This window comes from Trichoderma camerunense, assembly GCF_050948025.1.
Source record: "Trichoderma camerunense strain CBS 138272 chromosome Unknown V8C40scaffold_4, whole genome shotgun sequence".
Classification (NCBI taxonomy): domain Eukaryota; kingdom Fungi; phylum Ascomycota; class Sordariomycetes; order Hypocreales; family Hypocreaceae; genus Trichoderma; species Trichoderma camerunense.
This window is the reverse complement of record NW_028145366.1, coordinates 937,742-961,462: the sequence shown is the minus strand read 5'-3', so window position 1 is coordinate 961,462 and position 23,721 is coordinate 937,742. Positions and strand designations below refer to the sequence as shown.

The following is a 23,721-nucleotide window of genomic DNA, read 5'->3' as shown; positions in this document are numbered from 1 at the left end:
ATATGGGACTCAATGAAAAGCAGCGATGAGAATGCCGTTTCTAGAGTTTCTTGCATGATAGACTAGCGGCTTTTTATGTGGCATGTATCATGTTTGGCAGTTACAGTGAAGGCGAATTCAAGTTAATTGTTCATTTCTGAGTTGTTCAATACTGGGTATTGTGAATAAAAACTGCGATTCTCTTTGTGCAGTAAACGAATTATCATCTAGGAAGTATGATGCTCATGGTTGCTTTCGAAAGCTGGATCCCAATATCCTATCTAGAAATCCAGCGATCTCATGCAATACGCTTCCCTCAGCAGAAATGCAACGTGGGAATTTGTCTCTTGTATTTTGAGCCAGTCACTAACTGACTAAAATACAACAAATAGATTGCCCATTCAAAATTTAAGAGAGCGACTCGAGAGTATCTTCATTCTCGCTGTCCAGAGGCTCATAATCTTTCCATTTGAGACCTTCCGGAACAGTCTTCCATTGCATCTCGTCATCGAGCAACTCAGCAACGCTATTCCATTCATTCTTCACTGCTGCAGCACGACTCTCGCTTCGAGGAGCAATATCGGCTGAAAATGGCATGGGAGATATAAACAGACCGTCCTTGATGTTATCAACATCTGGGATTATCTCATCTCCTGTCTCTCTATCCACCGGTCGCTTTAGATCAAATGCCCAAAGTGTACGAGACATGGCTAGAAAGATCGATCGATCAGCAATGTGCATTCCTTGGCACAATCTTCGACCGGCACCAAAGACAAAGTGATCACGTTTGGTGGGATCCGGATTGACTGCAGCTTGGGCAGAGTTTTGGTCGTCTCCTGCCCAACGAGCAGGGTTATATCGTCGTGGATCTGGGTGTCGCTTCGGATCATTGTGAATAGCCCTGAGATTCATCAGCAAACCCGGTATAAGCCGCAGTGACCCACCATGAGAAAGAGACATCCTAGACTCACCAGACATTTAAAATCACTCCTGCATCTTTAGGGATATGATAGCCCATGTATGAATCGTCCTGGGTCACAGCATGTGGTACGCCCAGGGCAGTAGCAGGCATCCAGCGCAAGCTCTCCTTCATACAAGCGCGGATATAAGGCAAATCCGGATAGTCATTTAGATCAGGCAAGCGATCTCCACAGACACGATCAATTTCCGCTTGAGCCTCTTTGGCAACTTTGGGAAAGACTAGCATTGCTTGGAAGAAGCCGGTCAAAATGATAGCCGTCGTTTCAGAGCCGGCCTGCAAGAGAGAGCCACTCAAGTAGCAGCCAAACTCATCGGAAAGTCCATATTCTTTTTGTGTCCGAAGAAGATCAATTGCACAACATGGCTAGCCCTCGCGTTAGATTCGTCAGTATTATCTGCGGATTGTGGTAGCTTACTTTTGATGTTCCGCTCTTTAGCTGCTCACGAGCATTCAAGAAGTGCCTCATGAACAATCCTTTCTCTCTCTCATGGTACTTTCTTCCCAGTCGTCGAACAGGGACGAGAAAATCGGGTAAAATTCTAGCAATGGGGAATAAGTCGAGGATAGCGGCGGACTATGAGGACAACTAAGTTAGTCAAGTAGAGAAAGGAGGAATAGAGCTACCTACTTGGCTTCCAGTCAGCTTAGAGAGCTCATCAAAATTCTGTGAGTCCATATCAGCCTCTTATAATATTTAAACCATGTTGTTCTGTTATCATTCACATACTTCGAACATCTCCAACAGATTTTTGTCGTCGCTTGCTGGAGTACGGTACCCAAAAGCCATTTGGGTAGTTAATGATGTGGTATAGCGGCGGATATGGTTCAGGAAATCTTTTGGGCTTTCAAGGAAGCCAATCAACATGGCTCTGGCCTCAAGGTCCTGATATGGAACATAAGTTCGAGAGACCTTTACGTTGAGAAGACTGTGCGCAAGCTTTCTTACCAAGCGCCAGACAGAATTGTTGCCCTAGCTCTATTTTAGCTAAGTTTTCTTTCCATCAAGAAAAAAAAACATGAAATCAAGCCAAGCGTCTATTGGCCTAAGCAGATCATCATTACAGGAAGCTTACCATGAACAGTGGACGATACCCGCCACTCATAATTTCTTGGCCCATATATAGCTCCGGCCTACCTGAGTAGATTGAACTCCGCTTGTCTAAGAGATCTTTAACAGCGACATCTGATGACAAGACAATGGCTACTTTGGTTCCCAGCATGAGCGAGTACACCGGCCCATACTCTTCTGCCCATTTTTGAAACTGCAAGTGGGCATTTTTCTTGGGCATTTGATGAAGATTACCGATCAACGGCAGTGTCGGCGGTCCAGGAGGGTAGTTTTTTGGTCGTCGCCCAATTTTGCAGAGCCGCCAGAACAATAAGGTCAAGGCTCCCAACCCGAACAGTGCCCAGGGCTTTGACATAATTTCTGCCATCAAGTTCATGACAAGAAAGGCTGAAAAGCCAAGTGGCAGGAATTATCTCTTATGAATTGCCGTCTTGTACGCGGATATAATGCAACTTGGAGGTAGGGGAGAAAAGGTGGAATGATGGATCAAAACACAATCTTTGTCTCACAATGTAGAATCGAGTAGCGCATCACGCACTCAACAGCCATGTCACTTCGATCTCTAGTTTTCTCAATGGGAATTTTATCCCGTATTGATTAGCCCAAGGCTCTTAATAATCTTTCGTGTAACTATTACAATAGCCACGGAGGTACCAACTTAACCAGCCCTGGTATCTTTATGTGCTAATGAATGTCTAAATGAGAGAACGCTGACGGTATGGGTAACTCAAGTTCATCCATCTCGGGCTGGATCGCAAGACCGAGTCACAAAGCATCTGTAAATGTAGTAGCCCGGTTCAGGCAGTCCCAGGAGGCCAGGCTATTGGTCTTTTAGACAAATCCTCTACAGCATGAGATCAATGAAGGCGTTCGACTAACCATATACTTTTCGGCCCGGAGTCGTTGTGGATTAGCGGGCCGTCGCTCGTTGCTGATTTCCGACGTAGCACGGAGCGCAGAACTAAGAATAAGCCGTGATTGGATTTGTTCTCGTCAGAGCCACCCCAGCCGTACAGTTATTCCAGCAGGGACTTGCATGAGAAATGAGACACAGAAGTACCAAGAGACGAGTTGTAAGTCTTGCAGAGGTGTAGCACCGGAAATGTCTGCACCAGTAGAGAGGGTTTCTGAAAATATTGCATACCTACAATAACAAGTAGATGCGGCACTCACATTTGACCTCACAAATGGTGCATAGTTAAGAATGCATTCGCGTAAAGCGCAATTACTTTTTCAGTGAAGCAAGAATATTATTTCTTATGGTTTCATTCAAGTTCTAAAATTCATTTAGCACTATTTCTAAACCATGGCCCGAGAAAAGAAATTCGCTCTAGTTACAGGGTAAGCACTCGATGTTGCATTTGCTTCCCTCAAATGATACAATTTACACTGAGATTTCTCTCTCAACAGGTGCGGGAAGGGAGGGATTGGTGAGGCTCTCATTCTGGAATATACTCGTCGTGGTATTTATGCTATCGCTACTGTACTTCCAAACGAGAACAGTAACCATCTTACTGCGGCCGAGATTACCTGGTTTCCACTGGATGTGACTGATGAACAATCTGTCATCAATCTGAAGAGAGAAATAACTTCGATTACCGGCGGCTACTTGGATATTTTAGTAAATAATGCGTAAGTTTAGCCCATCTATTATCCCCATTGCCTAGCTTCGTTCTGGTTTAACATTGGATTAGTGGAATATGTATGAACGGACTTAATGCCAAGGGCAGACAATTTTACTGACCAGTCAATGCACATCAAATAGGCTACACTATGACTGCCATTGACACAGATGTTAATGCAGTCAAACGAATGTTTGAGGTCAATGTCTTTGGTCCAATGCAGATGGTGCATCACTTTCATGATATGCTGATTCAGGCCTCTGGAACCATTGTTAATATTGGATCCATCGGCGGCGTCGTTCCATATATGTACGGAGGTATGACTACGCCTTGGAAAGGAGCCCATACAAGACTTGTGCTAACGCTACCAAAGCATCATATAATGCATCCAAAGCTGCTCTTCATCATTATTCCAATACCTTACGTCTAGAGATGTCGCCCTTCAAGTGAGGCCACCTTCGCGAGAGAAGTGTAAAGTGAGATTGCTGATCAATTTACCTCTATATAGCGTCAAAGTACTTACCGTAAGTGAGCTTCTGCTGAATATAATCGGTATTAGTATACTCTGACAAAATGAGCACTCCAGGTCATCTCTGGGGAAGTTGGAACCAACATTCTGAAGAACGATGTCCACCGAAAACTGCCTGAAGGTATACTTCTATTGCTATGATCCCAAATATTTTCAACACCAGAAGCTAAGTAATTACAAGGGTCATACTATTCCCCTCTTGCCGCTGAATTTGAAGACCACGTTCAAAGAACACCCAGTAAGTACCCTCAGTCCAACTCATTCTGAATAAATGGAGGAGCTGAGACAGGCTTCTAGAAACAACAAGTCGATTTGAATACGCATCAAACGTTGTATCCCAGAGTCTAAGGTCATCTCCAGCTGCATGGCACTGGACCGGAAGTGCTACTGGCATCATTCGGTTTTTGGACATGTTCGCATGGCGCACTATATGGGTACGTCTGTCATTGGCACGGGTTGGAATAATAAGGCTTGAAATGAAAGAAACTAATAGTCGGATTTCAGGATCTCTTCTTTTACCGGGAATTCAACCTGAACAAGGTGAAGGAAGCTCACCTTGCAAATGCCAAGAAAAATACATAGAGACGGCCGTGCCTTGCTGCAATGTATCCACTTAGATTGATCAGTTGGAGATTATACTACAAAGGAAATTGGTGATAGTTTTACAACATTGGTTCTGGCCTCTGTGGTTCAGAAGCTTTCATTAGTAAAACTTCAGTGTGATAGCTGAACCATTTTATATGTCCATAAAAATAGCTACTTGGGAATTACTCAGACGAAATTACATCTACGGCAGCCTATGCACACATTGCTCCTATAGATCAAATTATTATATGAGCTATCTCCTCTGAGCTTCTTCTTCAGCTTTCCAACGATCATCTTGGCTCATATCCATTGATGTTAGTCCAATACGTGTACCATGCAAAGATTTCATGTCAATACAGGATCCATCATCAGGTATGGAATGGATAAGAGTGTTTATGAGCAGTGTCAATTATCACAGATAAACATTTTGTATCTTTATCGACGTAATTCATTGAAATCAATATCTATAATAGCAACTTTATAGTGGATGCTATACGCATCAGACAACTACCCTTCAAGTGAGTTCACCGGCCCTCGTAGTATGGCTGGAGTTCATTCAGCTCCTCCTTTAGCTCCTGGCCATTGATCACAATAGGCTTGCAATCGAGCAATACCCACATCATGCGGCCCGGCAAAGTACCATTACCAGTGATGTTATGCCATTGATGGGCACTGGCACGCTGGACACTGACATCTCCCTGGCGCATGATTCGCGATTCGCCGGAGTCAAGGATAAGCTTGAACTCGCCTTCAATGACGATACCATAGTCAAGTGAGACGGCACGGTGCATGGGAGAAATAACGTCGGGAGCAAAGTCAATCATGCGGCACACAGAACCATTGTGAATGTGCAAAGGAGGCTGCAAGGAGTCAGTACCTAGCCTATCGCCAATGAGCATGATCTTAATAACACTCACCTCATTTTCTCTAGCATACTTGAGATCAACATCACCATTCATTTCAACAGGAGTCTCCTTGGTCGAGTAGATGATATTAGCAAGCGCCTGCTCGTTGCCGATGATACGGTGATGATCGCCACAATCAGTCTGAATGAAGACGCCTTTGCCTTCGGCATTGTGGCCTGTGATGTGTCGGACTGTGCGACGAAGTCCGGGAGCTGGGAAAGTGCTAACATATCCAGCACTTGTGAGCAGAAGCTGGGATTCCTGCGGGCTATGCTCTTGGTCGGTCATGGCTGCGGTCTGACTTGTCGTTGCACTGAGATTAATCGGCAAGGAAGAAATAAAAAGCAATGATGAATAACTCTATTAGTGAATAAGAGCAAAATGAAGTCAATTAAATAGCCATCTTGCTCACAAATAGCTTCCACGCAGGGTCTTAATTCCCACCAACAATTTAGCAGTGCAACTATATCTCTGTTTGGACACAGACACAAGGATGGTTCTCCACCCCCATAACGCATTGGTGACATTCAACGGCTCGGTGTGTGATAGAATCGGGGTCGGGCCGTTAGCTGTGCAAGCATAGAGTCCCTTGTTAGACAGGGCCCATTCAACTATATTATCTCGATCTGCTTTCATCGACTTGCATGAGGCTAGACGATGAGGCTGAGGCTGAGAGGAATCCCAACCAACCAAATTGGTTGCAAAACAAGCCAAGAGTAGACAACTGCATGATTCTCCACCCCTCTTAGACATGACAAGTAAGCGTGGTTCCTCCATCGAGGATGAATCCGCATCCCGTTGCATAGCTCGATCTCGGACTGCAGAAGAAGATCACCGCGTCCGCCACCTCCTCCGCAGTAGCGATACGACCCAAGGGAACCATTCCCTTGACCCAACCGTCTATTTCCACACCTCCGTCTCGCGCGCTTTGGATCATGGGCGTCTCCACCCACGTGGGGCAGACACAATTGACTCTGATCCCATGGGCTGCATTATCGAGGGCTGAACGATTTGCACAAAACCCCACGTCAATACCAAGGAGGTTTCCAAATGAGGCAATTCTTCCCAGGGGCCGAATGTTACATACCGGCATTCTTGGTCACACCAAGCACTGCATGCTTAGCGGCTGTATATTGCACCAAGTGAGGAGCTGCAGCAAACGAGTTGCCAGAACCCAGAGTCACAATTGAGCCCCGAGTCCCTCCTCGGCCCGGATTCGCAGGATCAACGGGTTTGAGCTCTTGAAGCTTCATTGCCGCCGATACGCTCCGAACTAACAGGAATGTGCCTTCGACATGAATCCGAAGAAAACGGCCGAACTCGTTAAAGTCTGCCTCCGATATGTCTCGTGCTAATTGGACTCCGATCTGTAAGAAGATAAGTCCATCAGGTCAGAGCCTTGGGACATTGAAGCTCTCTATCTGCGGGAAAACAGACAGCACTAGTGTTACTTACGCCGGCGCAATTAATACAGTAGTCAATTCTCTCGAAGGTGTCGACCATGTACTTGGTGGCCCTTGCCACGGACTCTTCCTGAGAAACGTCGACTTTGAGCGACTCGGCACGGAAATTGATAGCGGTGGCTATGTCTCTGCATTCGGCGGCAACGCGGCTTGCTGCTTCAAGATTCATGTCCGCGATGACAATACCCTTAGCACCGTCTTTGGCCAGGCCGACGGCACATGCTCTCCCTATGCCACTTCCTTTGGTACCATTAGCATTTGTGATGGAGAGCCTTATAGGGCTCCGGTCTGAGGATTACACTTACCACCCCCCACAATGAACGCGTTGCCATTGATATCCATAGCTAGGCAGAGTGATAAGACACCGTAGTAAAAATTGGGCTTGAAGTACAAGGTAGCTGTAATTAAAACAAAGAAACAAGGTTCATTTACATAAAGCTGGCATACGCGAGCCTAATATACTCAATACTCTTTATGCGTGTATGCAGGATAATGTTCATTGATCAAATGCTATATCTACTTGATGGTGCTAATTAAGGAATATACTCACACCCGTATCCTATTTTAAGCCCATGGTCTTCTAGAAGGGTGTTGAAAATATAGATTCCCATAACCTGTGTTGGCTAAACAATATTATCTTGCATATAGATGACAATTTGGACCCAACAGACCTACATTTTATCCACAAGCTTAATAGAGTTACGTGATCTTGTGAGACTCTCTCAGAACCACTATTCATAGGAGTCTATACCTCCGACGCCACTGACCTGCGGTGTATATCATGGCCGAATATCGCCGGCGGTCCGAGCCTAGAACAGAAGATGGGCGATCCAAGTCGAAGGGTACCTCGGAGTATTCCTGTTTGAAGACAAATGAGAGCAAATCCACACTCCGAGGCCGAATTATAGTAAAGCGATATACTCCTTTCTCAGATTCCACTGCTACATAGAAGAGAAAGCCTAGCTTCATGCTATCTCCCGGCAAAGGATCCGTAACGGCTTCGTGGGTCACACAGCACGTGTACGACACGCATAAGCGGCGTATCTAGATCTTTTGGACAAAATGAAGGTCAACCCCACAATACAAGCGTAGTTCCTGAGACATATTGTTGATGATGGTTCCCGGAGTAGGCACATGTCATTACCCCATTTAAGCAATCCAAAGGAGCGCCGTTAGATGGAATTGGGCGTCCGCGCCACAAGCTAGTTCTTACGAATCCAACCTTATGACCAAGAGCCTCCGTCATTTGCTTGAGTTATTCAGCCAACTTCAAACGGGTTGTCCGCCTAGCAGCCCCATGACGCTTACCCGCCTCGCTCGTTTGCTCGTGTTGGTGTATCTCGCCTCCAGGGAGAGCAAATACATCTTAGTTTACCGAATAAAGTAGCGGAGACGGCAAAGAGAGTCTAGGCTCTTGATTATCCAGTGCGTATTGCTCGGTGAATGGTGCGAGCACGCCACATACAGACAACAGCGCGCACCATATTTAAGTCATCCTTTGAGATAGACCATGTCAACTTTTAGTACGGTTGTTGTTTGTAGGATTCTGGAATCTCTCTCTTTGCACAATCTACATATGATGGCTTTCCTTTAGCTCGTGAATCTTCGGGCGTTGAAGAAACGAAGGGGTGGGCGAAGTATGCCCTTCGCCTTAACACATCTGGCGTTTCAGGTGGAAGAGAGAGGTGTGTATCTATAGGATTAGTCTATATGTAATACGTTTCTGTATAGCACAGAAATAAATTATTTAATAAGACGTTATCTCTCGTGGTGGTCCGATCTCTAGACCAAATCTCGATCACGGCTGCTTGCTCCTTTCTTGAAGAGCTATAACATTAGACTTGAATCGCTTTCGTCATCACAATTGATTCATCATGTTCACTCTTGAGCCTACCTTAGACATTCCCTCCGACTCGGAGTCGTTGCTTCGCAGTCATACAAAGGAGGCCATTGTCATTACCGAGACCTCCTACTTGAATGATGATCTACAAGAAACTTCTGGGCCCTCTAGTGATGTCACTATCGAAGACAATACAGTATGCATTGTTGGCATGGGTAAGTCTTGCAAGACGCTTATCTGCGTGTTTCGTGTGCTAACATGACCTGTCTGTACATAGCTTGCCATCTCCCTGGTGGAATCACCTCACCATCGGGGCTTTGGGACTATGTTTACAACAAGAAATCTGCCCAATGTACTGTGCCTTTGGACAGGTACAACATTGAGGGTTTCTACCACAAGGATGGCAGCAGAGCTGGTGCCATGAGCGTTGACGGTGGGTATTTTATCCAGGAAGATGTCCGCAAGTTTGACCCTTCATTCTTTGGCATCAACAACCTCGAGGCTTCTTACATGGATCCCCAACAGCGAAAGCTGCTTGAGGTGGTCTATGAATGCTTTGAGAACGCCGGTCTATCTATGGAAGATGTCTCCGGCTCCAATACCGCAGTGTTTGTCGGCAACTTTACGGTGGATTATTCTGTCATGCAATCTCGAGATACAGATTATGTTCATCGACTGGCGGCTACGGGCGGTGGTACATCTATTATGTCGAACCGTATTAGCCATGTGTTTAACCTCCATGGCCCAAGGTAAGTTTATAGCCATACCTGATTGTGAGTCTAGTCTAATTATTTAGCTTCACTCTTGATACCGCTTGTTCATCAACCATCTATGCTCTCCACCAGGCTGTGAATGCCATCAAGAATGGTGACTGCGACGCTGCCATTGTTGCGGGTGCCAATCTTATTACATCTCCCGAGCAACATTTTGGAACAGCAAAGGGTGGCTTTCTTTCGCCAACTTCGGCCTGTCACACATTTGACACCTCTGCAGATGGTTATGCTCGAGCAGAGGCGCTCAATGCCATCTACATCACGAGGCTTTCGTCTGCTATGAAGAGTGACCGGAAGGTACACGCAGTCATTCGCGGAACGGCAATCAATGCGTAAGTCGCTCATATTTACTTCTTAAGATACACCATGCTAATAGTACGAAGAAATGGTAAAACTCCCGGTATTACTCTCCCTGATGCCAAAATGCAGGCAGCGGTCATTGGAAAGGCATACCAGAATGCCGGCCTTTCGTTTTCAGATACGGATTATGTCGAGTGTCATGGCACCGGTACTCCAGTCGGTGATCCTATAGAAGTGGATGGCATCGCGGCCTGCTTTGCGGGCCGCGAGGGTGAGTCATTAAGAATCGGATCGGTGTGTACTCTCTCCTCGCTCGTTATTATCACATATACTAATTGAATTCCCATCCAAGGTCAAAACAAACATGGGCCATAGCGAAGCCGCCAGCGGGCTGACATCCATCATTAAGGTTGCTCTCGCGTTCGAGCATGGCGTGATTCCACCTACCTACGGGGTGAAGAACTTGAACCCCAAGTGTACGTTGTCTTTATCTTTGCCATATACGTGGACCAGATGAAAACGGATGCTAATGGCCAGTTAAAGTAAAACTAAAGGAGCGTAACATGAAAGTATTGACAGAAGCTGAGGCATGGCCCAGAGCACTTCGACGTGCTGGCGTCAACTCCTTCGGCTACGGCGGTGCGAACGGCCATGTTATCCTCGAGTCCATTGACAGCTATTTTGTTGGTTCATTGGTCTCTTCTCCCATCACTAGAACACTTTCAGATCCCTATGAATCAGATAAGGACCAAGTTTTTGTACTGCCCTTTTCCGCCTCATCAGCCAAATCGCTAGAAGCCCGCCGCAAACAGGCTATTGAGGCCATGGAAAAGTCCGAGGTAAACGCTTTGAAGCCGCTCGCTGCTGCTATGAGTAAACGACATACCAAGATGCGCCTCAGGGACTACTTGCTTGCTTCCGCCGACCTCAGCTCTCAGCCAACGCTGGTCGAGATAGCTGATGTCGGTGACAAGGCAAGCCCAGGCACGCAGCCTCTGCCAATTGCCTTTGTCTTCACCGGCCAGGGTGCACAGTATGCCAACATGGCCAAAGAGCTCATTGAACAAGATTTTGGTTTCCTAGCCAGCATTCGGGATCTCGATGAGGTTTTGCAGTCGCTTCCCTCTGAATATAAGCCATCTTGGACTTTGGAGCAAACAATTCTTGATAAGCCTGCTGCGAGCAAGATCAACGATGTCACCCGCAGCCAGCCAATTTGTACCGCCATCCAGATTGCTCTTGTTAATATGCTGCGAAGCTGGGGAATCAGCCCATCTGCTGTTATTGGTCACTCTTCCGGAGAGATTGCTGCAGCATACGGAGCCGGGTTGCTAACCGCATCTGAGGCCATCCTGGCAGCCTATTTCCGAGGCTTTGCTGTGGGCCAGCTACAATCTCGCGGCACCATGATGGCAGCGGGAATCACTCCAGATAGTGCCAACGTCTTGATTGAGCAGCTTGGACTGAAGGAAGTGCGTGTCGCATGTGTAAATGCTCCTGAGAGTGTTACTCTGAGTGGCACTGGCAAGAACATTGATGCTCTTCAAGCTGAGCTGCAAAAAGAGGGCAAGTTTGTTCGCAAGCTTGAAACAGGTGGCCGTGCTTACCATTCCCACATGATGGCTGAGATTGGCGATTTATACGAGTCACTGGTTACTCCTTACTTCACCAGCAAGACGGTCGCAGAAATGGAAGTCAAGATGTTCTCAACTGTTGGCCATTCAGCTGATGCCCTTGGCACTATTGACCTTTCTACAAACATGGCATCGTACTTCCGGAAGAATCTTGAGCAACCAGTTCAATTCAGCGCGGGCTTAACCAACATGATTACCAGTAACAAATATCACTTAATCGAAATCGGTCCCCATTCAGCTCTCAAAGGCCCTATTCAACAGATCCGAACCAGTGCCAAGCACGACAAGGATACCATTCCCTACTCCCCCACACTTGTCAGAGAAGAAAATGCCTACGTATGCTTGAAGAAGCTCGCGGGCGCTCTCTTCTCTTATGGCCACAGCTTGGATTGGTACGCTATCAACAAGGTCCCGCGATATCGTGCGCTGCCAACTCCACCCCTCGCCTCTTATCCCTGGGATTACTCCAAGCCGCTGCCATGGCATGAGCCTCGTGCCAGCGTTGAGCATCGTCTTCGAAAGCACGTACGTCACGAGCTCCTTGGGACTCGAGCCACTGCTGGCAACGGCATTGAGTGGTGCTGGCGCAACATACCTCGTATGTCTGAAATGCCATGGCTACGTGACCACAAGCTCGGCGAATCGCAGGTTGTCCTGCCAGGCGCAGCATATATGGCGATGGCTATAGAAGCTCTCTCGCAAGTTCAAGATATTAAATCTCAGCTGATTGCTGGAACCCCATTTTCCTTTGAGTTTGAGAATGTAAATATTAGCGCGGCATTTGTTGTGCCTGATGAGAGCGATACCGAGGCGGACAACACCGAGCTTCATACGGTTCTGTCTCCTCGCAAAATCTCTACTGCAAACACATCTGGCAACTGGCATGAGTTTTCTATCTCTTCTTGGGTATCCGGCGTTGCCACACCACACTGCATGGGTAGCATTCGAGTGGTTGTGTCAGCTATGAAACCCAAGGACGGATCAGTCATGATTTCGGACACTGGCCACGAAGTCTGGGGTATGAGCCGTTGGTATAACAAGGCAAAGGAAGAGGGACTCAATTTTGGGCCAACGTTTCAGTCACTGACCAGCCTCCATACTGACGGCAACCGCATCTCAACGGATTCTATCGCAACTACATATTTGCAGCCCCCTTCTCCAGTCGCCACTGGCATGTTTTATGCTATACATCCTATTACCATTGACGCTTGCTTCCAGGCAGCCATCATGGGTGGTACTGCTGGAAACATCAACACACTGCGAGCCTACGTTCCGGTCTTTGTTTCAAGGTGTTCGATCCAAATTCCACAAGGCGGTTCTGCCAGCCTGGGTAAGGAAGAGGTCAGAATCCACTCACGCATAGAAAAGACTGGTTTTTCGACTCGGGCGGTTGCTTTCACCCTTCGGCTGCCAGATGGTACGCCAGCCATCGATATGCCTCATTTGAGAATGAATGCGTACACTGGAAAAGCCCCAGTTGAGCCTGAGACTAGCATCTATCTCCAGCGCCAGCCATGTCTTCGCGTCCAATGGAAGCCTGATGTGTTACGCCTCCATCCAGGCTCTGAGAGCGCTCTTCGAGAATACATCTCTTCGTTTGCGTCTCAACAATCAGACGATCTAAACGATAACGGGGCTCTCATTGTGTTCGCGGCTCTACTTCATCTCTTTGGTCACAAGGTTCCTCGCATGAGTGTATTGGAGCTGGGGAAAGAGTGTCAATGGACACCTAAAGATTGTCAGCCAATTTTGGGCAAAGATACTGCGTTCCCGCGATTCAAGTTATGGGAAGATGGAAGGCTTAGTGACGACAACAGAATTGCCGTTAGCAACACCAAAAGCTCTGCTCCTTACGATGTTGTTCTAATTCCTCATCTTTCCGTTTCAAAAGAAATATGGGCAAATGCTGCAGACGAGATTACTTCACTGGTTTCTGGCGATGGCATCATCATCACTCGCAGGACCAAAGACGCTGTTTCTGCCCTTAATGCTGCTGACTTTGTGGCTCTGGAACTCCAGAATGAGACTATCATCGCCGTGCGTAGCCCTAAGAAATCAGGCTTAGAGGCAAAGGAAGTGGTCATCGTCAAACCCAAAGATGCCTCTCCCTTCATCAACTCTCTAGCAACCGCGGTGGCGACTCACTTGAAGACAAATGCCGGTGTTACGCACCTAAAAACAATAGCTATTGACGACATCGAGGCCGTTAATCTCAACGCTCAAGTTGCTTGCATATCGCTCTTGGAGATGGAGTACGAGTTTCTTGCCACCGTCAGCAGTGAGGACATGGACCGTTTCCGTAAGATCACAGACAATGTCAGTGACCTCTTGTGGCTCACAGGAGCGAACATGCTATCTGTTCCCAATCCAGACCTTACCTTGTCTAGTGGTCTCTCCCGAGCGTTGATGCTAGAGCAACCAGCGCTACGATATGCTGTTTTAGACGTCGGAGCTGATATCTCCAAACCAAATTCTTTGGCTTCCATTTGCAATAGCATCTCAGCAGCCTTATCTTTCCGATACGCCACAGATGACAACGAGTTTGTTCAGAAAGATGGCATCCTTTATGTGAGCCGCTTCGCTCCCGACATTGAACTCAATGCTCTGTTCCGACAGCGTATGACTCCCGAGGCAATGAAGCTGGTCCCTCTTGAAGGAGTTGGCCCAGCCAAACTGTCAATCGGGCAAGTTGGCATGACTGATACCATTCACTTCCAGCAACTCTCGGAACGCAAGACGTCATCTCCGGCCGGCTACGTGGATGTCGATCTCCGTGCTGTGGGACTCAATGCAAAGGACGTTTACGCTCTCAATGGCCGTGCCGAAACACGATCTTCTACAACTGCCTTGGACTTTGGAGGTGTCATCTCGGCTATTGGGCCTGATGTCAAGCATCTCAAGGTGGGAGATCGTGTGGCTGGCTTTGTTCCCAATCATTTCGGGACAACTGAGCGAGTTCCGGTGCGGGCAGTCCACAAGATGCTACCCGAGGAGGAGTTTACGGTCTTGCCTACTCTTCTCACTGTTTACTGCACTGCTCTCGTTGCTCTCCGAGACCGAGCTCATCTTCGCGCTGGCGAGTCCATCCTGATTCATTCTGGCGCCGGTGCCTTTGGTCTTGCAGCCATCACCCTGGCCAAGCACATGGGTGCCACAGTCTTTGCAACTGTCGGCTCACAGTCGAAACGCGAATATCTTGTCAAAGAGATGGGCGTGCCAACTGAAAACATCTTCAACTCGCGCAACGCCTCTTTCATGGGAGACATTGTGGCTGCTACTGGCGGCCGGGGTGTCAATGTCATTGTCAACTCCCTCGTTGGTGACTTGATGCATGCTTCTTGGTCCTGCATTGCTCCCTTTGGACGCTTTGTTGAGATTGGTAAACGCGAACTCATCGACGCAGGAAAACTTGACATGCGCGTCTTTTTGAAGAATGCGACCTTTACTGCCTTTGATCTGTCTGAATTCTTCTACGCAGAAGATAGCTATTACCAGGACGTTGTCTACGGCTATACTGCCGAAGTGATTGAGATGTACCGCGCAGGAATCATCAAGGCCTCTCCCATCACAGCCTTTGACGTTGCTGAAATCGGCCACGCTTATCGATACTTTGGTAACAAAGATCGAGTGGGCAAAGTTGTCATTTCTATGGAGAATCCCAAGAGCCTTGTGCAAGTTGTTCCAGCATCGTATCAGTCCGTGTTTCACCCTGAAAAGACCTACTTACTCGTTGGATGCCTTGGTGGTCTTGGTCGCAGTCTCAGTCGCTGGATGATGGCTCGTGGTGCCCGCAAGTTCTGTTTCCTTGGACGCTCAGGATGTGATAAGCCCAGTGCTTTTGAGCTAGTGAACCGTCTCCGATATGCCGGGGCCAGCGTCACTGTTGTCCGTGGAGATGTGTCTAATGAAGATCAAGTTCGTGAAGCCGTCGCAGCTTGTGCCAAAGAGGGCCCCATTGGTGGTGTTGTCCAAGCGGCCATGGGTCTCAGTGAAGCTCTATTCTCTGTTATGACCAACAAAGCATGGCACACTGGTATCCAACCAAAGTGGAGAGGCTCCTGGAACTTGCACAACGCTCTAGAGGGCCATGATGCCGATCTAGACTTCTTCCTTTTGACTTCATCTATTTCTGGTAGCTGCGGTACCGCTACAGAGAGTAACTACTGTGCTGCCAATGGTTTCCTTGACTCTTTTGCCAGATGGCGCCGTTCCCAAGGCAAGCCTGCTGTGTCAGTTGGGCTTGGTATGATATCAGAGGTTGGCTATCTTCATGAGAATCCTGAGATTGAGGCCATGCTGCTCCGCAAGGGTATCCAGCCGCTCAATGAGGACGAGTTCCTTCAAATCTTGGACTACGGCATATCAGGTCCTGGCAGCGACGCCGAGTTTACTCGTGGGGTGCCCATGGCCAGTAACTCTGCTCATATCCTGACCGGCTTGGAGTCCTATGGTGTCCGCAAGTTGATGGCTCAGGGATTCGAGGTCAACAACGGCGTCATGGACGAATCTCGCACCTCCATTCTTGCGGCATCTTTACTCTCGGAGAAAGATGCCAAAGAAGAGGGGAAAGGCGCTGATGTTGGTCTGCTCCTTGCCGCTGCTGAATGGGCCAAAGATGTTCCAGCCAACGCTCTATCTATGTTGATGCCCGAAGCCAGTGCGCCTACGATGTTGGATGCTATCCTGCGCCTCACTAAGAAACGTTTCAGTAACTTGATTCTAATGCAGCTAGATGCGGTGGACGATCGTGCTCCTCTCCCATCCTTTGGTGTTGATAGTATGCTTGCTGCAGAGTTTAGGACTTGGTTCTTTAACACTTTCAAGATCGATGTACCATTTCTTGATATTGTCAGTCCTCAAAAATCTCTGCAGACACTGGCGGAATTTGTTGAGGGAAAACTGATTGCCAGCTGGGCAAATTGAAAGGAGTGGGTGGGAAAGTGAAGGCATAGCCCATAGCCTTGATATTGAACTTAGAGGTGGGTTCTATATTTCCTGGTCCAAGGCTATACGCTTCAAAGGCTTCTCTGAACATGCTTCATAATACGACGGATAGATCTCTGTATTTTCTCACAGCATAGTTATTATTTCCTATGAAAAGATTATGTATTTGATCATTTGTCTCGAGGCCTTAATTCTCCAGGGTAGTGCTAGGTGTAAGTCTGTGACAATGCATCGCAGGCTTTGCGATAAACTTCTACTTCTAGTTGCTACAAGTTATCGGAGGCTCCCAAATATTTTTTTTGCTAGTTAATGGGGGAAGATGACAATAAACCCCCTGAAAATCTTGGATTGGTGCATTCATATGACTGATGTTGAACTTCTTACACGAATTGTATGAGGACAGGTATCTATGATTGAGGTCGGCTTTCATACCATCGCTAGAACAAGAATAGGTAGGCTTATCAAAATGCTATTTCCTTAACCCTACGGATATACAAATCAGCTAAACCTAAATGCATGAATACTCGTCCATTGCCTCCGTACCACATTACAGGCAATTGCGCAAGAAGTCACCCACCCATCACCTTAATCTAACTTGAACGATGCCCCATGCGTGTGCCCTTGCATCGTTGCTCATTCTAGTCATATGACTACACACCCAGCTATCCGGTTAAAGTAGTCTGCGATCTATCATATTCCCAGTTGGTAAGCTGGCTTACTCGTTGTTAATGCGAGGGAGTGACAATCTCCACATGCTCGCGTCGCGAGAAGCCCGCGATCGCAGTCAGGGGTACGGAGTTGACGGATCCGCCCCACGAAATGGGCAATGGTGAACTGGTGAGGGCTACTAGTTCGCGAAGGGACCAGGGAGGCGCGTGTTACACAGGATTTCGACGCGGTAGACGACAACCGCCGCTCGCAAAGGCCGCTCGCAAAGGCCGCTCGCTACGGAGCTGACTCCGTGGCCATACAGAGCTGCAAGATATGCCAAGGGACCTGTAGGGCTACGATACAATCTACGGGGTAAGATACGACTACCTTGATGGACAGCCCTGAATATCGGTATTACGAGGACTTGGATATGGGCTATCTATGGTCGCAGCTGATGCTGACTTTGCATTACTCTCCCCGTGTTGCAGACAGTGGCATACGAACAAGCGGTGGAAGCAAAAGAGTGCGGGCTCGGAACCTTCGATGGGACACTGAAACAATATTATTGTCTACTCTGTAAGGCGTTTTCCTGCCTGCTGTCTCTTTAATTAGCATACATAGCTGATGATACCAGCAGTACTCGTACTCATCATACTCGGCTTAGAGATTACACCCGCGGAGTTCCGCAACACAGAGTCTCTGAAACTGAGACGACCAAGCCCAATACTGCTAAACCGACGCTCGACGGCTGCTAGACCAAGTCGCAAACCATTGGAAAACGCCCCAGCGGCAACACCGTTTGACCGTTTGCTCTAGTACCCTTTGAATTCCATTACCCGCCCCTAGCGAGTCAGAGTGTTTCCACGCCGACCACTAACACCTGTCATATCGCCCGTGACAGTTTTGGGGCGTTTTTCTGTCCATCTTCTTCTGTTAGAGCATCTAGCGGGGTTTTCTGGAAGGTTGGCCTGTTTTACGGACCCCAACGTGTTTCCATCATCTCTCATTATTCAACTCGTCATGAAAATGTGATGGGCAAGATTACAAGTATGAGCATGACAAAGATTGCATAGCCCATTTGTCGTAACTCATCCCTATTTAGGGTCATACGTACCTGGGTGCCGGACCGTAACAAGGAAGGGGTTCTCCGTAGAAGGCCGACGTTCGAAAAGACTGGAGCCCGATGGCAGACGTGCTCTGCAAACAAAGACGGAAACCATGGGGACCAGACGGACCGGCCAACTACCGATAACGTACCGTATGGAGCAGCCATCTGCCTGCGTGTGTGCTGTTTTGAGTTGAACGGCCCGTCATTGGCTTCATCGTTTGTCGGCTGCGATCCAGCGCCCGCTGAGCAAATAGCCCCAAATGATCCCATGGCCAACGTAAACCCACACCTAGGCGTCATTTTAATTGCCACTACGAAGTGCTAGAGTACCTCCAGCTCGCTTGTTGGTAGTAAAATCATGTGCAGCAGTATGGTAGCAGTAGGATGTCTTGGTCAACGGCGTTTACATACAACTAACACACTCAGACGACGTATTGCTCTTTCAGGAAAACGACGCGATATTCGCTTCGAATCCTTCCGACGCCGTTAAACGCCTGTCTGATTTTATCCTAATAAACCCTCAAAACCTACTTCTTCTAGTACATGCTAGTAAGACATCAGGGCTACACCCCTAAGGTCTCGCGTAGATAAGAAAAGAACGCACCCTTCCTTTCTGCGAATGCTCCGTATCTGGCAAGAATCACCTGAGGGTTTGTCAACGTCGGCGAACAGGCCGGGGACCACAGGGCATCAGATGAACCAAATTCTCGGGTCCAGTGTCGGCTTTAAAGCAAGATGCTGACAATTGCCCGACCAAGGGCTTACGTTCGCCAGTCTCTCTACCTGCAATTTGCACGCCGTCCGCAAATCACAAGGGGATACGACTCGCTGCCTCGTAAATGCGTAAAATGAAGCCCCGTCTTGCGCATATCCAGACCCATATCCGTGCGCATGGTTCGTGTTTTGTCCTTGTCTTCGCCTCGCCGCCATACTTACATATCACGGATATCCGCACATTTCGGGCTTCGGACCGCTGCCTTCTCTCCGCCCCCCGCCGCCCCGTTACTGAAGCTCTTTAGCCTGTTGGTCGTCCCTCGAAACTTGCTGCCTATTTCGCTGCAAGGTCAAACATGGCCGTTTCAACGTCTTTGCCCGATCGGGTCAGTGTTGAAGAAGAAGGGCTGCCGATATTGATGACTTCCCAATGAATCGGCCATTGTGAGTTGTGACGAAGATGGCGCCCTGCAGCAGAAACACGAGTCTGGGACAACCAACAGGAGAGAAGCTCCACGACGATTGCAGTTAGACTGCCGAAGGAAGCGTCGATGAATCTGTCCAGAACGTCGCCCTTCTGCGACTCCTTCGCGCAAGGGACCTTATAGTGTATACTGATGGCATCAAAATCAGGCCATTTGCACATCGTAGTGTTACCCGCGACCGGATTAAAGATCTTGTGGTAACCTTTGGTCTTTGGAGTTGGCCGATCAGAGAACGGATTTAGCTTCCTCCGCAACACATCGCCGTTCTCTTCTTACCCCTGGCTTGGTGGATACGCGTGCATACAGTATGCATATAGCCACCCTTCTGTTGGCCCAAATCTGGATCGAGATACTGGGCAGAAGATGAAGGTAACGTCAACGGTGATGGCCAAGGACCAGGGCGTGTACTATGGCAGCATGTAAATCCTAAGACTACTACACACCCTTTGCTCCCATTAGCACATACTGTAAAACAGGTTATAATTAGTGAAAATTAATCCCGTCATGCTCCGGAAAGTCGAATCAGCAAGCACCACAGGGTCTAAAGAAGAAGGGAATCAATGACAAGTTGGACCCGTAGGGCGCATCAGGGGTTCATGAACGAGTAAGCAGGGGAAAAGCAAGTTTTTCGAGAGCGTGTGCGTACGAATACACGTACAGCAATACATTCGGAACATTGAACCATGGCGACGAACACGGTGAGCATGAACCAGGGGTCCTCGCAGATACTTGCATGAGCGTCCGCTCACGGGATTTCCCAGGATCTGTCAAGCAATTCTTACAGCACGTCCGGGCAAAAGCCGCTGACATCTGCGGAATAAGTGCGGTGCGATGCCGCCGCGTAATTTGCATCGCTTCCGCAGCACCAAAACTTGATCGTAAATAGCACGATGAAGAATCGAATCAAGCCGCCGTAAGACGCCCCAGCCGGCGAAGGCGCCAACCTGCTCTAGAACTCGCCCTGCGTTTTAAGAGCCCGTTGACATTTTGCGAGCACACCAATCGGAACGTCTGCATGGAGGCGGACGAGGCGCGGACGAAGCGCGGATGGCGGCTGTGGAGATGGCTGTAACCCTTTTTTTGGTTCCCGTCACTCCGGACTGTGAATAGTGACGAGTCGCATTCACGAAACGAGCGGCAAGCAGCTTTGTGGCGCCATGTTTAATGATGTTAGCGTATCAGAAGAGTCATTAGTTGCAGCACTCTCGAGGCTAGTGTAATCATGACCAACCTGGGAAGCTGTCAAGACTGTACAGACGCAAGATTGACGTTGATGGGCGGATCGGCACAGCAGGGAAATGTGTCATTGGCAAATCTGAGGGTATCGCCACTCAGGAACACATCAGACATTGGTCACATGCTCGGGGCGATATGCGGGTGAGCGGATCCCACCGCATGAATGATGAGATGATAATTTGTTGATCAGGGCATACGGAACGAGATCAGTGTTGATACGAGAACACATCTTCGTTTAGCAGACGGTATTTTCGCTTCAAAGAGGGCCTGGAGTGTCGAGGATCCGATCCCTACCTATGCACAAAACTGATAATGTATTAGTCCCACCCCTTAGCATGTGATGTGCATGTACTAGCGACGTAGTATGTATGCACTCCGTGCTCGATATCACAAGAGAGTTATGGTGGACGCAGGAGACACAGGGATGATACGCATGTGCGTGTCCTGTCAGTATCAGGGGCCATCTTGCAATCGGAGCCGACGGTATGCAACTCCGCAAAGCCGGATAGTGGTCCTGGCAGCGATAGATATGCTAACAGCATGGGCGTGCACATTTTGAAGCTTCATACATCTCCCCGGGATGAACGGCGCAAAGATGCCGGCTCACATCAGCAACCAGCGACGGGAAATGGATCCCTAGTTCGTGTATTTGTTTGAAGCCCTGTTGCAGAGCTAGCAAGAATGCAAGTGTGTGCATGAAGATGCTAAGGCTTCTTGTAGACTCCCCACATCCGATAGGGCTGGAGGATTTTATCGCGATTGTGCAGATGATCGGATGCGGTCTTATGTAGGTACCGGATAAGATCACTTCAAGCGTCTGACAGCTCAGCAACCGGCTGTTGGGTAAGGTATTCTGTCCATGACGCACATAACACGCATTCTATCTCACGTACTTGTGTTGGTAAGAGTAAATCTCAATGATCAATTAATCAGTTACGCATAGACGGGTGAGAAAAGAAAGAAAAAAAGTTCCCATCAATTCGAAACCAATGCCAGCAACAGCAAAACACTTGCAAGATGGCCAACAGCAGCCTTACCGGCAGTTCGGAAGCGAGACGCCTCAATAGGCTGCGTGTTATCCGAATTCTTCCTACTCATTGCTCTATAATTTTGATTCACCTGAACAGGGACCGTTTAACGCCTAGAGCTGACGTGGCCCTTGCGCTTCCAAGGATAGGTATGGAGGCAAATACGCGTTTTCCCTCAGCTTTGCTTGGAAGTTGGTTGCGAGTGTGTTGGGTTGTTGGCTCAGTTAGCCCAGTTGATGACTGCATTGCCCATGGGGAACTCGCGTATTGCTTCGGTGATGAGCGACAATTTTAATGATACGGCTATTTGGAGTATGGGTTAGTGTAAATCGTGTCCTTGCGTAGAGCTCGAGCCCATGAGCACGGAGAAGAACGGAGCTCGGAGTATCTGTACACTCCTGCAGCCTACCTACGAGTATGTGGTAAAGCTGGTAGCTAATTTCGCATAACAAACTTTGATGCCTTTCCCCTTTCCAAAGCAAGTTCATAAGCAGTTAGGTCTTGTAAGGCTGCTAACGCCATTCTTTGTATACCTGGCATATCGTAGGGTAGGCCGTTGATGCGGAGTGCATGAAGCTCACTTCAATAGGAGGTTTCTGCAATAGGGAGGTACGGAGCTGGCTCCGACATACTACTATAACTATCACACCAGCGTCATATCAAGTTAAAGGCATTAACTGTTTTCGTGAAATGGTACCCCGGGCTAGGTTGGGATTTCGTCTTGGCAGGAGCTGAATGACACGGGGTGCTCGTTTGGAGTTGGATCTGCTCTGGGGAGTATGCTCTTGGCAAGGGAATAATGCGGTGTTGAACACTTGGAAACTACAGGCAGCACTCGTAAGAGCTGAAAATACTCCCCCTGCCCGAGCCACGTAGACTAAGTGGAATACGGTGAAAGTGAAAGCGAATGCCGTGCGTTGATTCACTGCCACCCTGGAATATAGGGCCCCTACTAGAATATAGGGCCACTACTAGACGAGGCGTGAAATATGCATACCTTTTGCGTTAGCATTCGCTCAAGAGGCGGCGGCCTGGCGATTACAGGCTTTCGTATTGTAAAGTCCGGGCCCGCGGAAGTCCGATAGGCCAAGTAACACGGGCAGTGACCATCTTGCAACACCACCGGCGCTGGTACTACACCTCTTCCTCTTTGTTAGTTTTGTATTACCCTGTCCTTGATGAATTATTCCGATGCGGAATGTGTCCGATGCGATCCTTCTGCCCATCAGCTAACATGTAATCGTACTTGGTGGCTCTCCACCTCCATATCGTAGGACTTTTTAGGAAGCGGACGCTTATGCGGCCACCAGTCTGTAGTACCCGTACTAGCATAGCAGCCATTGGTTGCGGAAAAGGCTCATTTTACCTTTTCCATCATATTTGTTTCCGACTCGTTTCCAGGCAGGCAGCGAAACTAATTCACACTGGGGGCCGACGCAATTCAAAGGCCGAGGCGTAGTTTTGTCTCTTCACAGCTAAGCGCGTGCTAGTTAGCCGCACAGGGGGCAAGCAGAATGCTTCATGAGCGCGCTTTTACTTGCCCTGTGAAGGCAATAAATGCTCGGCTACAGAGGACGGAGTTACCAAGGTCGCTGGGCGGGACACGGTATTTCGGGGATACAGTACCTGGCAGAGTGTGATTCAGCGTGCTGTTGAGGCTTTACAGTTGACGCTGGAGATAGATGGTGGTATCATGCACTCGCTAAAGATGCAGGGAGAAATTGAAGGAAGCAAGAAAGCACGGGCATGTCCTTCGCCAATGAACTTGGCCGTCAGTCGCATGAGGTTTCACTGACGGTGACGATGAAGACACGGCTTGTTCAATTGGAGGCTTACACCAAGCGAGGATCCGACTTGTCTCTGCCGCTTCCTCT

The 23,721-nt window shown here is 48.4% G+C and overlaps 5 protein-coding genes across 5 annotated transcripts; 2 read left to right on the top strand and 3 right to left on the bottom strand.

Moving 5' to 3' along the window:
* Positions 1-387: 387 nt before the first annotated feature.
* On the bottom strand, positions 388-2,250 carry V8C40DRAFT_263153 (cytochrome P450; the record flags this gene model as incomplete). The annotated part of the gene is made up of 6 exons (XM_083219433.1): positions 388-880; positions 951-1,324; positions 1,377-1,535; positions 1,590-1,625; positions 1,689-1,931; positions 2,035-2,250. 6 exons carry the CDS (start codon positions 2,248-2,250, stop codon positions 388-390), a joined length of 1,521 nt encoding a protein of 506 aa, XP_083076228.1.
* A 1,086-nt stretch (positions 2,251-3,336) lies between these two features.
* Positions 3,337-4,763, top strand: V8C40DRAFT_263152 (SDR family oxidoreductase; the record flags this gene model as incomplete). Its single annotated transcript, XM_083219432.1, has 10 exons — positions 3,337-3,371; positions 3,441-3,662; positions 3,725-3,732; positions 3,796-3,969; positions 4,026-4,098; positions 4,161-4,176; positions 4,239-4,302; positions 4,363-4,419; positions 4,479-4,615; positions 4,686-4,763. 10 exons carry the CDS (start codon positions 3,337-3,339, stop codon positions 4,761-4,763), a joined length of 864 nt encoding a protein of 287 aa, XP_083076227.1.
* Positions 4,764-5,238: 475 nt separating this feature from the next.
* V8C40DRAFT_237382 (cupin domain-containing protein) lies at positions 5,239-6,073 on the bottom strand. The gene is made up of 2 exons (XM_083214234.1): positions 5,684-6,073; positions 5,239-5,626 (listed from the first exon to the last, which is right to left on the bottom strand). Exons 1-2 carry the CDS (start codon positions 5,957-5,959, stop codon positions 5,291-5,293), a joined length of 612 nt encoding a protein of 203 aa, XP_083076226.1. The 5' UTR covers positions 5,960-6,073; the 3' UTR covers positions 5,239-5,290.
* Positions 6,074-6,416: 343 nt separating this feature from the next.
* Positions 6,417-7,476, bottom strand: V8C40DRAFT_285305 (SDR family NAD(P)-dependent oxidoreductase; the record flags this gene model as incomplete). The annotated part of the gene is made up of 4 exons (XM_083222344.1): positions 6,417-6,673; positions 6,759-7,038; positions 7,127-7,374; positions 7,440-7,476. The coding sequence occupies 4 exons, from the start codon at positions 7,474-7,476 to the stop codon at positions 6,417-6,419; spliced, it is 822 nt and encodes a 273-aa protein (XP_083076225.1).
* Positions 7,477-9,008: 1,532 nt separating this feature from the next.
* Positions 9,009-16,604, top strand: V8C40DRAFT_285304 (type I polyketide synthase; the record flags this gene model as incomplete). The annotated part of the gene is made up of 6 exons (XM_083222343.1): positions 9,009-9,189; positions 9,252-9,723; positions 9,771-10,079; positions 10,131-10,341; positions 10,400-10,523; positions 10,591-16,604. The coding sequence occupies 6 exons, from the start codon at positions 9,009-9,011 to the stop codon at positions 16,602-16,604; spliced, it is 7,311 nt and encodes a 2,436-aa protein (XP_083076224.1).
* Between the last annotated feature and the right edge of the window lie 7,117 nt (positions 16,605-23,721).

Coding starts and splice junctions, on each gene's coding strand:
- V8C40DRAFT_237382 (XM_083214234.1), bottom strand. CDS start 5,959: ATGACCGACCAAGAGCATAGCCCGCAGGAATCCCAGCTTCTGCTCACA. Junction 5,627..5,683: donor AGTATGCTAGAGAAAATGAG/GTGAGTGTTATT, acceptor GACTCCTTGCAG/CCTCCTTTGCACATTCACAA.